The sequence below is a fragment of the Arachis hypogaea genome, chromosome 1 (genome assembly GCF_003086295.3).
Source record: "Arachis hypogaea cultivar Tifrunner chromosome 1, arahy.Tifrunner.gnm2.J5K5, whole genome shotgun sequence".
Taxonomy (NCBI): Eukaryota; Viridiplantae; Streptophyta; class Magnoliopsida; order Fabales; family Fabaceae; genus Arachis; species Arachis hypogaea.
This window is the reverse complement of record NC_092036.1, coordinates 36,342,814-36,355,710: the sequence shown is the minus strand read 5'-3', so window position 1 is coordinate 36,355,710 and position 12,897 is coordinate 36,342,814. Positions and strand designations below refer to the sequence as shown.

Sequence of the window (12,897 nt, the reverse complement as noted above, 5' to 3'; positions counted from 1 at the left end):
GCCTGGAAGCCCATTAACGTCCTGAAGGCCCGTCCCGGCTCGGCGAGATTGGGAAACGTTGCCTTCCTCGCTTGCTACTCCCTTGGCATGTACGTCGCCGGCCACCTCGGCGATACCCTAGACCTTCGTTTGTTTCTCACTACCCGCCATGATGGGAAGTGGAATCTTCGGTTGCTCTTTTCGGAATGGGATTCTTCTGGGACGTTCATGAATTTTGGTTCTACTTATCGATGCAGATGGTGGCAGGGTTGTTTCCAAGCCACAGGTTGGCCTTCTGTGGTAGCAGTTATGGAACTTTTGGGAGAGGAAGAGAGGGTGATAATGGGGATTTGAACGCGCCATCGGCTTAGTGGCCCGCGGACAAGTCTGGTCCTGTGGCCGAGTGTGAGGATGGGTCGCTGCGACGAGGAGTGGTTGCGAGTTCCCAGGGACGGATTTATGCCGGATCTGTTCGTAGAGGAGGCTTGGGGCTTGCTCAGGAGGCTTGTATGAACACCGGTGTATGATGGGTCATTCCATTTGCGCTCTGTCTTTTCTTTGCCAAGCTTGTCGCCTATACTTTCTTATATTGGTTGCCATTTTACTTGACTCAACAGGTGATTATACTTGCATTTTATTATCTTTTCATTCATATATACATTTGTTGTTTCCTCCATTTCCTTGAAAGCTCACACACCCCTTAATTAAGGTTCTATGTATGTTGTGGCTTATGTATGACATATTTAAATCTATCTCCATAAACCTACGAGAGTCAGGCTTAGGATTAGGAAGAATATAATATATATATACACATCTACACACTAAGAGCTTTCCCCAACATTTCAAGTTGCAATTTGGTCATGGGTTAGTATCGAGCAGGATGTGATATCTTGCCTAAGTATGATTAGGAAGAACTAATTCATTAGATGTGTTGAACTAGTTGCTACCCTCTTATTGAACTTGTAGTGGTCCTGGAATTCCTCAACAAAGATCAGAATATAACAGTTGGATTGCATAGTTGACCCCTAAGTAAAACATGTTTTTTTTGTTTTTCTTATAAGCTGCCCAAATTTTCATCATTTTATCTTGCAGAAATTGGAGGGGAGTACCTCTCGGTAAAAGCTGCCGGGAACATTTCCACCATGTTCGATTTAGGAGGCATTTTTGGGGGTATTCTTGCTGGTTACCTGTCGGATAAACTCGATGCCCGTGCTATTACTGCAGCGAGCTTTATGTATGCAGCAATTCCTTCGATGCTTTTGTACCGATGTTATGGAAGTGTTTCGATGACAATCAACATTGCCCTTATGGCGTTAACTGGTTTACTTGTAAATGGTCCTTATGCACTTATCACCACTGCTGTCTCTGCGGACCTGGGGACACATAGTTCTCTTAGAGGAGATTCTCGAGCTCTTGCTACTGTCACTGCTATAATAGATGGTACGGGATCGGTTGGTGCAGCGCTTGGTCCCCTTCTTACTGGCTTCATTTCAACAAGGGGATGGAATGAAGTTTTCCTTATGCTAACCATTGGTGCTTTTATTGCTGGAATTCTTCTTACACGTTTGGTCATAGCTGAAATTGCAGAGAAGTCTGGCCAAAATTTATACAGGGAACAGCAAAATTCTGGAGGTAATATTAGTTTAAATATTTTAAATATCACCTTTTGGTTATCTCAAATGTGCATTCGGTGGAAGCATTTCCAAGTACTATGTCTTACCTTATCACATACATCGCATCCCTAGTCTTAGTTATTTTTACATAATTCTCAGTGTATGAATGTCTGGAAACTTTGGTACATTTTTTTTGGGGTATGTTAAATGTTTAAATGTATTAAAACAATGTAGTTAGAAAGTCATATTACCATGGGTTTATATTTTAAGAGTGTTGACATATTCTTAACAATCATCATAATTTAAAATTCCACTCACAGTGACAAGCATTGGTATATACTATATATACAACAAAACATGGGAAGTGAAATTTAAAAATTGGGAGGATATTTAGGTAAATGTTGGACAGCAGGAGTTAAATCCTGTATGCATGTATCATTGCTTCTGTTTTTGTTCCTTCATCTCCTCTTACCAAAATATTAAAGGAGTTGCAACCTCTTGTTTGTTGCTATTGATGATTAAGCCAAATTCTGCTTGAATTTTGAACTTAGAATGTATCCACCTGAACCCTGCGGTTCTTCTTTTGCAGCTCAACCGCTTCTACAGGAGCAAAGGTGACGGTAACAGTGACACTGTTGAGTGCCTCATGAATATTCAAATATACTTCTCCAACACTTGAGGCTGTATCTGTAATATGAGAGAAAGTTGCAAGGTTTTTGTTTTCGATAGATTTTAGTAGCCATTTTATATCTGTGTTTCTCTTATGATGTATATTCCCTAGTGATAAGCTAAGTTAACCAGCAAGTAGAAGACCAAATCCATGATTCTGCAGCTCTTCATTTTGTTCTATGGAGGGATTCCACAAGGAATCATGGCTCACACTATTCAAGAATGAAACTTGATTCCCATTCATCTTAAATTGACTTTCCTATGGGAATACTTGATTATATTATGTTTCTAAAGTTTCATATTATGAATATGGTTATGAATATTCTTTATAATAATTTTGGTAGTTTTCTCTCGTTTGGCTAGAGTATGGGATAACATTAACTTCAACTTTAAGATAATAATATCGGGAGTAAACTGGTAAGTTGGCACACCAAAAATTTTGGCTCTAACGGAAATTAACGAAAATAAACCTAACATGAATGACAAATTAGTTCTTAAAAAAAATTTAAAAAATTGACAAAAAACAATCCGACATTAATTACTATAAAAGAATGTTGAGATGACAATCAGAAAAGATTAGGGGTGAGAAGCGGGCTAATCCGTCCCACTTTGTTCAGCCAATTTGTTTTTTTTTTGGGAAAAAATTATTAAATATTAAAAATATATATAATTTTACAAATAATTTTTAAAGACAAAAAGTTTATAATTTTTAAATTTATAGACACTAAAATATTTATAATTTTAAATATCTAATAAATATGATTATCAACTAAATTTTTTGAAATAAAATAATAAAAAAATATTATTCAAAATATATAATTAAATATTATTTAAGTCACTAACTAATCAAATATAGTTCAAATTATAACTTAAAATAAAATGAATAAACATTCCAAAAAAAAACGTAAAAAAAATATTGAAGTCAAAAGTTTGCCAACAAGTCCGCCCCCTTCCCTCCAAAATCAGTGAATTAGGCAGGTTTTTTTGGCGCGGTTTTTTTGGCGCGTTATGCTAGTTAATGGGGCAAATTTTGACCCATTTAACACTCTTACAAAAAATGACATGGCAAATTTAAATTATTTTAAAATTATTAAAATCCTTTTTTTTTTAAATTAGTGATGTAATTACATTTTTTTTAGTTTCTAACTTGTCAATTCTTTATGAAATTTTTAGTTAGTTACTTTTTTTTTTATCCTCAAAGATCATCAAAAAACGATACGATAAACTGTACAGAAAGTTTGGGGATGTCCCTCTTCCGATAAAGAAGTTTTGGTTTAAGGAGTGGAAGGTAAAAACTAACATATATATCATGCAAATCATATAAATTATTTCAAGAACAAAATAAGTTATTTTCTTGTCTTATCTTATATGTGCAAAGCCACTTTTCTTATTGATGATAATGATGAGGAGTCTTTTTGGAGGGCTTTCAAATATAGGACTAGTAAGCGATTTAGCCAAATGATGTCGGATATCCATGAGGCTATGGATACAACCCACGAATGGTTAATCCCAATTTACAAAATGGTGCTAGAAATGTACTGAAAAGCAGATGAAAAATGAAAAATTATAAGAAAAAAAAAGTAAGGGAGAATTGAGTTCACTCTTAAGTGGTTTTGTCCATTGCGGAGAGAATAGTAATATAATTTAAGTTGTTTTAGATCTTATTTAATAGACATATATTTATGTAAAACTTTTTTTAGTTTGTGTTTTATACTAAACAAAAGAAGCATTTGGGTTGTACACCAACCTACAAGAAAGTTTTTAAGAAAATTCACACACTTAAAAATGACATATCCAAATGGGTGGACAAGCGCTCTCAAGACACTCATGTGAAATAGATACAGTATAAATATTAAATTATTAATTAATTAAAATGTTATATAAATGTAGCCCACGAATTTGTTTGTTTATGCATGTGCTTTATGATTTCCTTATAAACTAGTCTCTAATTCATGAAATTTTAGGAATTGTTATTATTTTTAGGTTAGATTGGCACTTTTAGAGTTGCTGGCCTTGAGTGTATAAATGTGACATTGTTAAACAATTAACCGGTGCTAATGAGTAATGAAATTTTAGGGATTGAGGATTGTTCCGTGAGATTGTGGATTTAGGGAAGTGTTGTTAATGTGCACTTTGGAATTCACTGTGTTGATCAGTTTCGAGCTTCAAACATGAAGGGGTTGCATTCTTATGTGTATGTTTTATTTCTTGGTTAGTTTCAAGCTTCAAACATGAAGGAGTTGCATTCTTATGTGCATGTTTTATTTGTTGAATGTATCTGCATGACCCATAATTGTTAACATCAATTCTCGTTTCTTTAATTGTCATTTATAGTTTGCAAGTTTGTATCTTTTGTCGTGTTTATTCTTAAATTTCTGTTAGATTATGTAATGGCATTGCAATAAGCATTAGAATTAAGTTTTATCTTCCCCCGTCAATGCTTGATAAACACTTCTTCCATTTTTGGAATTTTCACTAATCTCTATGCTCTGAAGACTTCCAATACACTTAAAAAATTTACTTGTGTTTTTGACCTCCCTCAAGACATAATCAGGTGGCTGTCCTGTGCAATATATTCACAAAATCTAAAACCTTATTCAAAGCAGGGAAACAAAGGAAGCTAACTGATTTAAATACTAGAATAAAATAAAATTGTTTAGGTTTTATTATGGCTTGTTCTTTATTTAAAGGAATTGGCATGCCTGGTTATAGTTGGGAGACAGTAACTATATAAGATGTTACTACTTACTAGCATCCCAATTGCTATTGGAATAGAAAAATTGAATATAGTAGATAAGTAAAGAGAATCAAAGAGAAAAAAATATCTATAAAAAAAGATCAAATAAGAAGAGGTATAAAGTGTTAGAGAAGAAGCTACGCGTTATATATAACCCCAGTTGGTTGTTTTTGCTCGTGTAGAGTAATTCTTATCCTCCATCTTTTATTATTCTTTCTATTACATTAATTTTGTTGTAATCATTATTATTGTTATATGATTTTGAAGCCCGTATTAAATTGAATTAAATTAAATCTATATACTATATGTATATGTCGTGCCACCATTTACAATTATGATTATTTAGCCTACTTGTACATATTTAGGCACTAAAACATACTATTCAAGTAGAATTGTTTAACATGAAATCAAGTAGAATGGTATATAGGCTTTTATATAATTAATATAATCATTATACAATAGAAAAAGTCAAAAAAAAATTAGCAGAAGTTTAGACTCAACATGGCTCAAGCACAAAAATGGAGTTACCACCAATTAATAAGGACTTATTTAAAAAGAAATGTGAGATGGCATAAAAAAAAAATCAAATTTACAAAAAAAAATATTTTTTAGTTCTATTAAGTTTGGAGCCACTTCTATTAAATCTACATCTAGAAGAGCATCTATAAATTAAAGTTTTGTTTTTGATTTGCGGAAACAGATTCATAATCTCAATGAAGAATTTTTTTAGCATGTTACTCAATGGACAGATGAGCATATTAGTAAGTTGTTAGACACACGCTTGACTCCGTTGGAAAAGACTCAAAAAGTTAGAGAAGTTAAATCGGACAATTGAAAAGGCCAAAGAGAAAAAGCTGAAACAAAAGAGATGGAATGAAGCATATATTAGTTATTACAAGATGGTTAGAATGTCAAGTAGTTTCAGTGTTGTTCCACTACCACCCGTGCCGCTGCCACTCTCAATTTCTTCGGATGAGGATTATGATGATGATGAGGATGAAGATGACACTGAGGACCATAGCTGATAATTTTAGTATGGTTAAACAATACACTGAGGATTATAATTGACGTGTCAATACACTTTGTTTATGTTTTGAATTGACTTGCATAATTTGATAATACGATGAATTTGTTTATTTTTTGAAATATTATGAATGTTTAAATACAAGTTGGATAAAAATTGGATGAAAATTTGTTTTAATTAAATTCATATTTTTTTTTGTATGAAGTCAGATTTATTTTGCAAAGGAAAAGTCTAAAAAAATTTCTGTTTTACCTTACTGACATATTTATAAACAAAAAATTCATTTGTATTTAAAATTGTAAATGTTTTTTCAAGCTCTAATAATCAACAGAAAATCTATCAAAAAATTTGACACAAGTTATTGACAAAATTTATCAAAAAATTTGACTTTTTAACCAAACAAAGGGATGTTAGTAATGGTGAAAAAGAAAAATCCGTCGGTAATTACCGATAAAAAAATTTGTCGATAAATAATTTTTGACAAAACTTTTACCGATGAATAAAATTATCGGTAACAAAAAATTTATCTGTAATAAAAGACTAAATCTATCTATAAATTTATTTGTAATAAACAATTTTTTAGTAGTATTAGTTTCGAAAGCATGTTGAACATTGCTGGCACATCGTCATCACCTTACACTCAAAATATCTTATTTTAAAATTCTTCAGTAAACAATGCTGATAGAAATTTGTATCTGACATTTCGAATCTATTTAAAACCAAATCTACCAATATTTATTAACATGAGATTCTTTAGTACATTTAGAAATTCTAAACCGCAAGTATGCAACATCATAGAAGAGCTTACTCAAATTTACCTCCCTTCTCGCCATTTTTTATTATCCCATTTGGGTTAACAACCACAAAGAAAAATTCTATTGGCTATGTCTATGAATATAGGAGAAGGGAATATAGTGTACAGATTAATTGTGATGAGTTATGGTGCTTGTAACATTTATATAGGTAAAATATTTTGGATGTAACTATTTAAGATGGAGAATATCGGATTTATTTTGGCCACATCTCAAGACAACTGTCTTCAAATTTCGGAGTCTAAACACACAAAATATATGTGCAAGCTTCTGAAAAAAGCTTGATCTAAGGTACACCTACGATCTTTGGTTAAGGAATGGTGGCATATCATAGATGCACAACATTTGAGTTACAACTTTAATTTTCATTTTGGCAATGTATTCGAGATATGACATGGGTATTTAAATTGGTAAATACTCCACACATTACACGTATTGATAAATTAAAAACTATAGCAAACTTTTACAACTTTGCCAGTTATTCCTCAGTCGACATGTATCCTTCAAAATAATCACAAATAAAATCTATATAAAATTTGGAATAGATTATTAAACTAATACTCAAAAATTTATACCGCTGACAAAAATAACAGTTAAAGATATGAATGACAAATAAACATTTGAATTATTAAAAAATATGACAAAAATAACTAATAAATAATATTTTTTATAAATAACAAATTTTTTATATTTAGTAAATGATTTATATATTAGATTCGAATTTTATAGCGATATTTGAATAATTATTTAAAAAATACATGAAAATCGAAGCAAAATTTAATCAATATATTTTTATTTTTTTTTTAAAATTTGATCATTTACAAATTTTTTAAAAATTTACCAGACAAAATTAACAAATATAAACGTAAAAAATTTTATTTTTTAAATAAAATTTATAAAAAATTATATCAAAATATAATTTTTAAAATATATATTTAATATTTAATTATTTTTTTATATTTTTAAATCTTTTAAAAATTTATTTATTGTTGTTGAAATTAATTCTTATTAGCAAAATGAACTTTTCATCAGTAGTAGTTTATATAGTTTACTCTTAGTGGCATGGAATTGGAAGGATGGTGTGACACGTGGCAACGTGCGGAGGCTTGTGATGCGTCACCCTTCCCCTCACCTCTTTTGATCGCAAAGCTCCGATACCTTCGGGTCATTTTATAACTCCACTTCCTCACCCCTTTCTTCGATTTCTTCTTCAACCTTCCCTCTCTCGCTTCTCCTTTGGTACAATTCCTCCGGCGACGATCTCTTTCTTCGGTCATTTTCCTCGCCGGCGAACACTTCTTTCCTCCGTTTTCCGCCGAGCTTGTTCAGATTTGAATAATATTTTCAAACCTCAGACGCAGCCATGAATCCTGAATAGTAAGTGCTAATTAACCTCGCTCCCCCCCCCCCTTTCTCCTTCAATTTTCCATGGAATTGCTTCGTGCGTGTTTCTGACTCCACCTTAGTTTAGATCTGATGTCGTCTCGTGTGGTGGTAGTGAATTTTTGTCCTTTGTGAAGTGCTGATTCAATTTTTGTATTTTTTTTATTCAATATATTCTCTGATGAAATTTCGCTTATAGCGTTGAAGTTGATCACTGATTTAGATCTGTTTTTGTCGACGATAGATCCGTTTGTGAGTGTTTAGTTATTTGTTTGGCTACTTTAGAAATGTTTGTTTCTCTGATCTGTCTTCAGGAATGTTTATTTATTGTGTCTAATTTTTGTGAATGATGTTGTTTGTTTTTGAAAATTGATTTACTATTTGAAATTGGAATAAGATGCGGGAAAGGTATTAATTTGTCTTTTAGCTTAAAATATGCGAGTTCTTTAGACTAATCTGTGTGATTGTTGTGAATTATGAATTTCTCATAATTGATAAGCTTGAAGGAAACACAGAGCATTTAGTACTATCAAACAGGTTATAGCGAGGATGAACCTAATTACATATTTTTTGGCTCAATGATGGTTGTTAGTTATATTTTACACAGATGTCTGCTAATGAGATCTTTTTGTTTCCCTGTTAAACCGATATTAAGTGGGTGGTAGTTGAACTTCTATATATATACGTAGATCTATAAGTGATGGTTGAGCAAGACGTGGCCCTTCCTAAAATAATCTAATTTAGAGGGTTTTTTTTAATCTATTGATGAGGCTTAGATCGATAATTTCTTGTGCAATATGTGCTCAACTAGGCTATAGAGAAATTTTAGAAGGACATGGGCTTGTTTTGTGCAAGCCTATCAGGTTTCATGTGGATTGGTGGTAGACAAACATTGCATAAATCGGAGTCAAATTTTTAGCAGAATATGTTGTGGTTGCATGCATTTATCCTACTATTATTATTAATGTCCTATGTAAGTGGCACTTGGGCAACCTACGTTCTACCTTTCCAGAAAGTATTGCTGTGTTGCGTGCTATTCTGCTGTTCCACATGCTAATATTGTGTTGCTGTTTCCCTGCATATTAACATAGCTAAAGGAATGACTGTTTCTTAATATTTTCTTCCCTTTAACCATAACTATGTTTCTGTAGCGACTATTTGTTCAAGCTTTTGCTGATTGGAGATTCCGGTGTGGGCAAGTCATGTCTCCTACTGAGGTTTGCTGTAAGTTTTGAGAGTCTGTCCTTTTTGTTCTTCCTTCAGCTATTATGTGTTTCATGGTCACTTTTTCCCATCAGGAAAGAATGAAGTTGAAAATTCCTGATATTTTCTCTCCATATATATTATGTTGGCCAATGTTCAACGAATTGTTAGAAAAGGCAAGGTTTATACAAAATAAGAAGTTTTGCCTTGAGGCTAACATCTTTGTATGGACTGCATTATATTTTGATAAGTTACATGTTTAATTCTAATATTATATTTTGCTGTCAAACAGGATGACTCATATCTTGACAGCTATATCAGTACCATCGGAGTTGACTTTGTAAGCATTCATGCCCATCCCTTAACCTCATTTCATGTTCTTTCAACACATTTATGAATAACTGACTAATTATTTACCATGCTCTCTTCTGCAGAAAATTCGCACTGTGGAACAAGATGGAAAAACTATTAAACTTCAAATTGTAAGCTCATGCTAATATTAATGTTATTTGGATATTGAACTTTGCTCAGTCATTTTTTAACGAACAATTGATTCATTTCAATGTGCTTTTCTCCCTGTAAATTGCCTCTTTTGAAATTTTCTCATTTAGTTGTTATTCTTATTCATCAATATAAATGTGTGTATAAAGAGGTCAATGTAAGATTATGTCCTATGTACTAAAGAAAGTCTCTTTTAATGTCCAATATAATTATTATTCTATGGGTCATTTTCTAAGAGGTTCATTGTTGTATACAGTCACCAATTGTGTCATTGGTTAATCCTTGAGGGATTCATGGTACCAATAGAAAGCAGGAAATTGAGTCCCCCACAACCCTCCCCATAATTATTCTGGGATTGGTGCTGTTCTTGTTTCTGTAAGGTTGTAATTGTTTACAGATTTTCTGCCTTCCTTAATAATGTATAGTGGGACACTGCTGGTCAAGAACGTTTCCGTACTATCACTAGCAGCTACTATCGTGGGGCCCATGGCATTATAGTGAGTATTTATGAATCGGTCCTTCCCCTGTAGTTCCCTCTATGATTATTTTTTATTTTGGGAGACATTGGTGTGATCCGTGACTTTTTTGCAGGTTGTTTATGATGTCACTGACCAAGATAGCTTCAACAATGTTAAGCAGTGGCTGAATGAAATTGACCGTTATGCAAGTGAGAATGTTAACAAGCTTCTTGTGGGAAACAAGTGCGATCTAACAGCTAATAAAGTTGTGTCCTATGAGACGGCAAAGGTTACTCAAATTGTACCTTTTGTTTTGCCATCCTCATCATATGATCCCATTTGCATCTGCTGAATCCATTCTTCTGTAATAATAATGGTAGAGTTTGGCTTTATGTTTCTATCTTTAGGCATTTGCGGACGAAATCAGGATTCCTTTCATGGAAACTAGTGCAAAAAATGCAACCAATGTGGAACAAGCTTTCATGGCAATGGCAGCTGAAATTAAAAATAGGTGCTATTCTTGTGGAAATGTCTACATTTGTCTTATTTTCTAGCAGGCAGAAGTTTTAGTAGGGATATATTTCCATTTTTTCTCCCTGCTTGCTCCGTTGCACATTCATATCCTGGCGAGTCTTGAACAAAGACTTGTTGAAGATGTTTGAGTTTGTGGAGTTAAGGAACTACATTTAGTTAATTGATATCATTCAACAGGTTCCAGATCTAACCTCCATGGCTGACCTCTTTTCTTGTCCTTTGATCTTTTTTTTCCCCCTACAGAATGGCAAGCCAGCCAATGAACAATGCGAGGCCTCCAACAGTTCAAATCCGAGGACAGCCAGTAAACCAGAAGTCCGGTTGCTGCTCGTCTTAGGGGAGCGGGTGAAACATCTGTGGTCTTAGACGTTTATGTGTCTCCATGGCATGTAATCTAGTTCTTCACATAATGCTATAATGTCAACATTGTTCATGATTTGCTTCTTACATTGTTCAGCTCGTTGTTAAAACTTCCATTCTTTTTCAATGTATTTGATTTAAAGAACATTTGTACAAAATTAGGAATATCGGTGAATAGCAGTATTTGCCTTGTTCTTTGTCCAATTCTCATTTTACATTATGCATACACCTTCACGTATATTGATTGCTACTGTTTCTTTGGAACGTAAATTTTGTTTGCTTGTATCCAGAATTATATCTTTGTAAGGGCATAAAGTGCAGAGGTAAATGGGTATTTTTTTTTAAAACTTTATTTTGCTTCTTTGTCTATTGGGTGTATTCTTGTTATGACTCGCATGCACAACAGCATAGTTATCAAACTCGGATCGGTCGGTTCGACCAATTGACTGACCCAACAGGGCACTAAACATGAATTCAAAAATGTGTAATAATAGGGGTTTCAAACCAGAGTCCTCGTTGGAAACCCTAACTCTGCCATCTTCGCCGCCATGTAGTATGCTATCGTACGCCTGGAAAAGCTCCTTGAGGCCTCCAAGGTCGGGCCTCTAGGCCGATGGGAAGGACAATGAAAAAGGGGATTGCAAGTGGAGAAACGATGTAGTCGAGGATTTGGAAAGAGGAGGAGGGAGGACAGTCTATAAGTGTAGCTTGAATAGGCTTGCTGTAAATGCATCATTTGGGTCCATAGATGGTGCAAGTGCTGATGAGGGGCCGGCGGGGTAGTGATTAGTGAATTTGGGAAGTGAGATGAGAAATGCGCGGCGAGTGACTGAGGGGTTTGGTAATGTATTTTACTATTTCCGTGTAGATAAAGCCTAAAGGCTAATACACCTCAATAAAATAAAAGCCCAACCAAAAAAAAAAAACGCAAACATTTCAGAAAAGAATAAAACCCTACAAAAATTATTATATTAAGTGCCGACAAAAGCATATATTATATAAAAATAACAATTAATATAATTTAATTGTCATTGAATAATAATATTATATTATAATTTTATAATATAGTATTATGTATATTATATTATACTAAATTATAAATATATTTATTTATTGTTATTATTTGTTTTTTTTATTATTATCGGATTAAGCATTTTGACTAATAACTAATCCGTTGAACTATTGATCCGATGACTTAATAATTTGGTCAGATTAATTGTCGATTAGATGATAACTATGTACGTCACCGTTAAGCAAAAGAATGTTATGACGCGTATTCATACCCTAGCCTACAACTCAAAGCCAAGTCCAAATGATTAAAACCAGGTCCAAAATGATTAAAGCCCACTTCAGAGTCCAAATTTACTCTCCCTATGTGTCCGACCTCATTTGTCTGACTTAGTATGCAGAATCTTAAATTGTACCTACAAACATGCCTATATATTCAATAATAATGCTCTACATTCATGTAATTTCCCTAACCAAGTCAACCAAGTTATTTTTGGACGCCCCCAGTTTTTAACGTAAAGCTTCTTCCTCAACGTAGAGCTTCTTCTTCCTCAACATAAAGCTCTTGTCGTTCTTCTCTGCTCTGATTTCTCTACTTTTCTTCTTCATTTTCTTC

The 12,897-nt window shown here is 33.3% G+C and overlaps 2 protein-coding genes across 2 annotated transcripts in view; both read left to right on the top strand.

Moving 5' to 3' along the window:
- The window catches only part of LOC112802227 (putative glycerol-3-phosphate transporter 4), a 5,831-nt gene extending 3,235 nt beyond the window's left edge, over positions 1-2,596 (top strand). Inside the window, 7 exon segments of the mRNA XM_025845338.3 lie at positions 28-144; positions 146-169; positions 171-251; positions 253-329; positions 458-593; positions 1,068-1,611; positions 2,182-2,596. Coding sequence (XP_025701123.2) covers positions 28-144; positions 146-169; positions 171-251; positions 253-329; positions 458-593; positions 1,068-1,611; positions 2,182-2,210 — 1,008 coding nt within the window. The 3' untranslated portion in view covers positions 2,211-2,596.
- Positions 2,597-7,875: 5,279 nt separating this feature from the next.
- LOC112802219 (ras-related protein RABD2c) lies at positions 7,876-11,511 on the top strand. The gene is made up of 8 exons (XM_025845326.2): positions 7,876-8,211; positions 9,369-9,441; positions 9,713-9,760; positions 9,855-9,902; positions 10,347-10,418; positions 10,513-10,668; positions 10,787-10,890; positions 11,157-11,511. The coding sequence occupies exons 1-8, from the start codon at positions 8,198-8,200 to the stop codon at positions 11,248-11,250; spliced, it is 609 nt and encodes a 202-aa protein (XP_025701111.1). The 5' UTR covers positions 7,876-8,197; the 3' UTR covers positions 11,251-11,511.
- Positions 11,512-12,897: the final 1,386 nt, after the last annotated feature.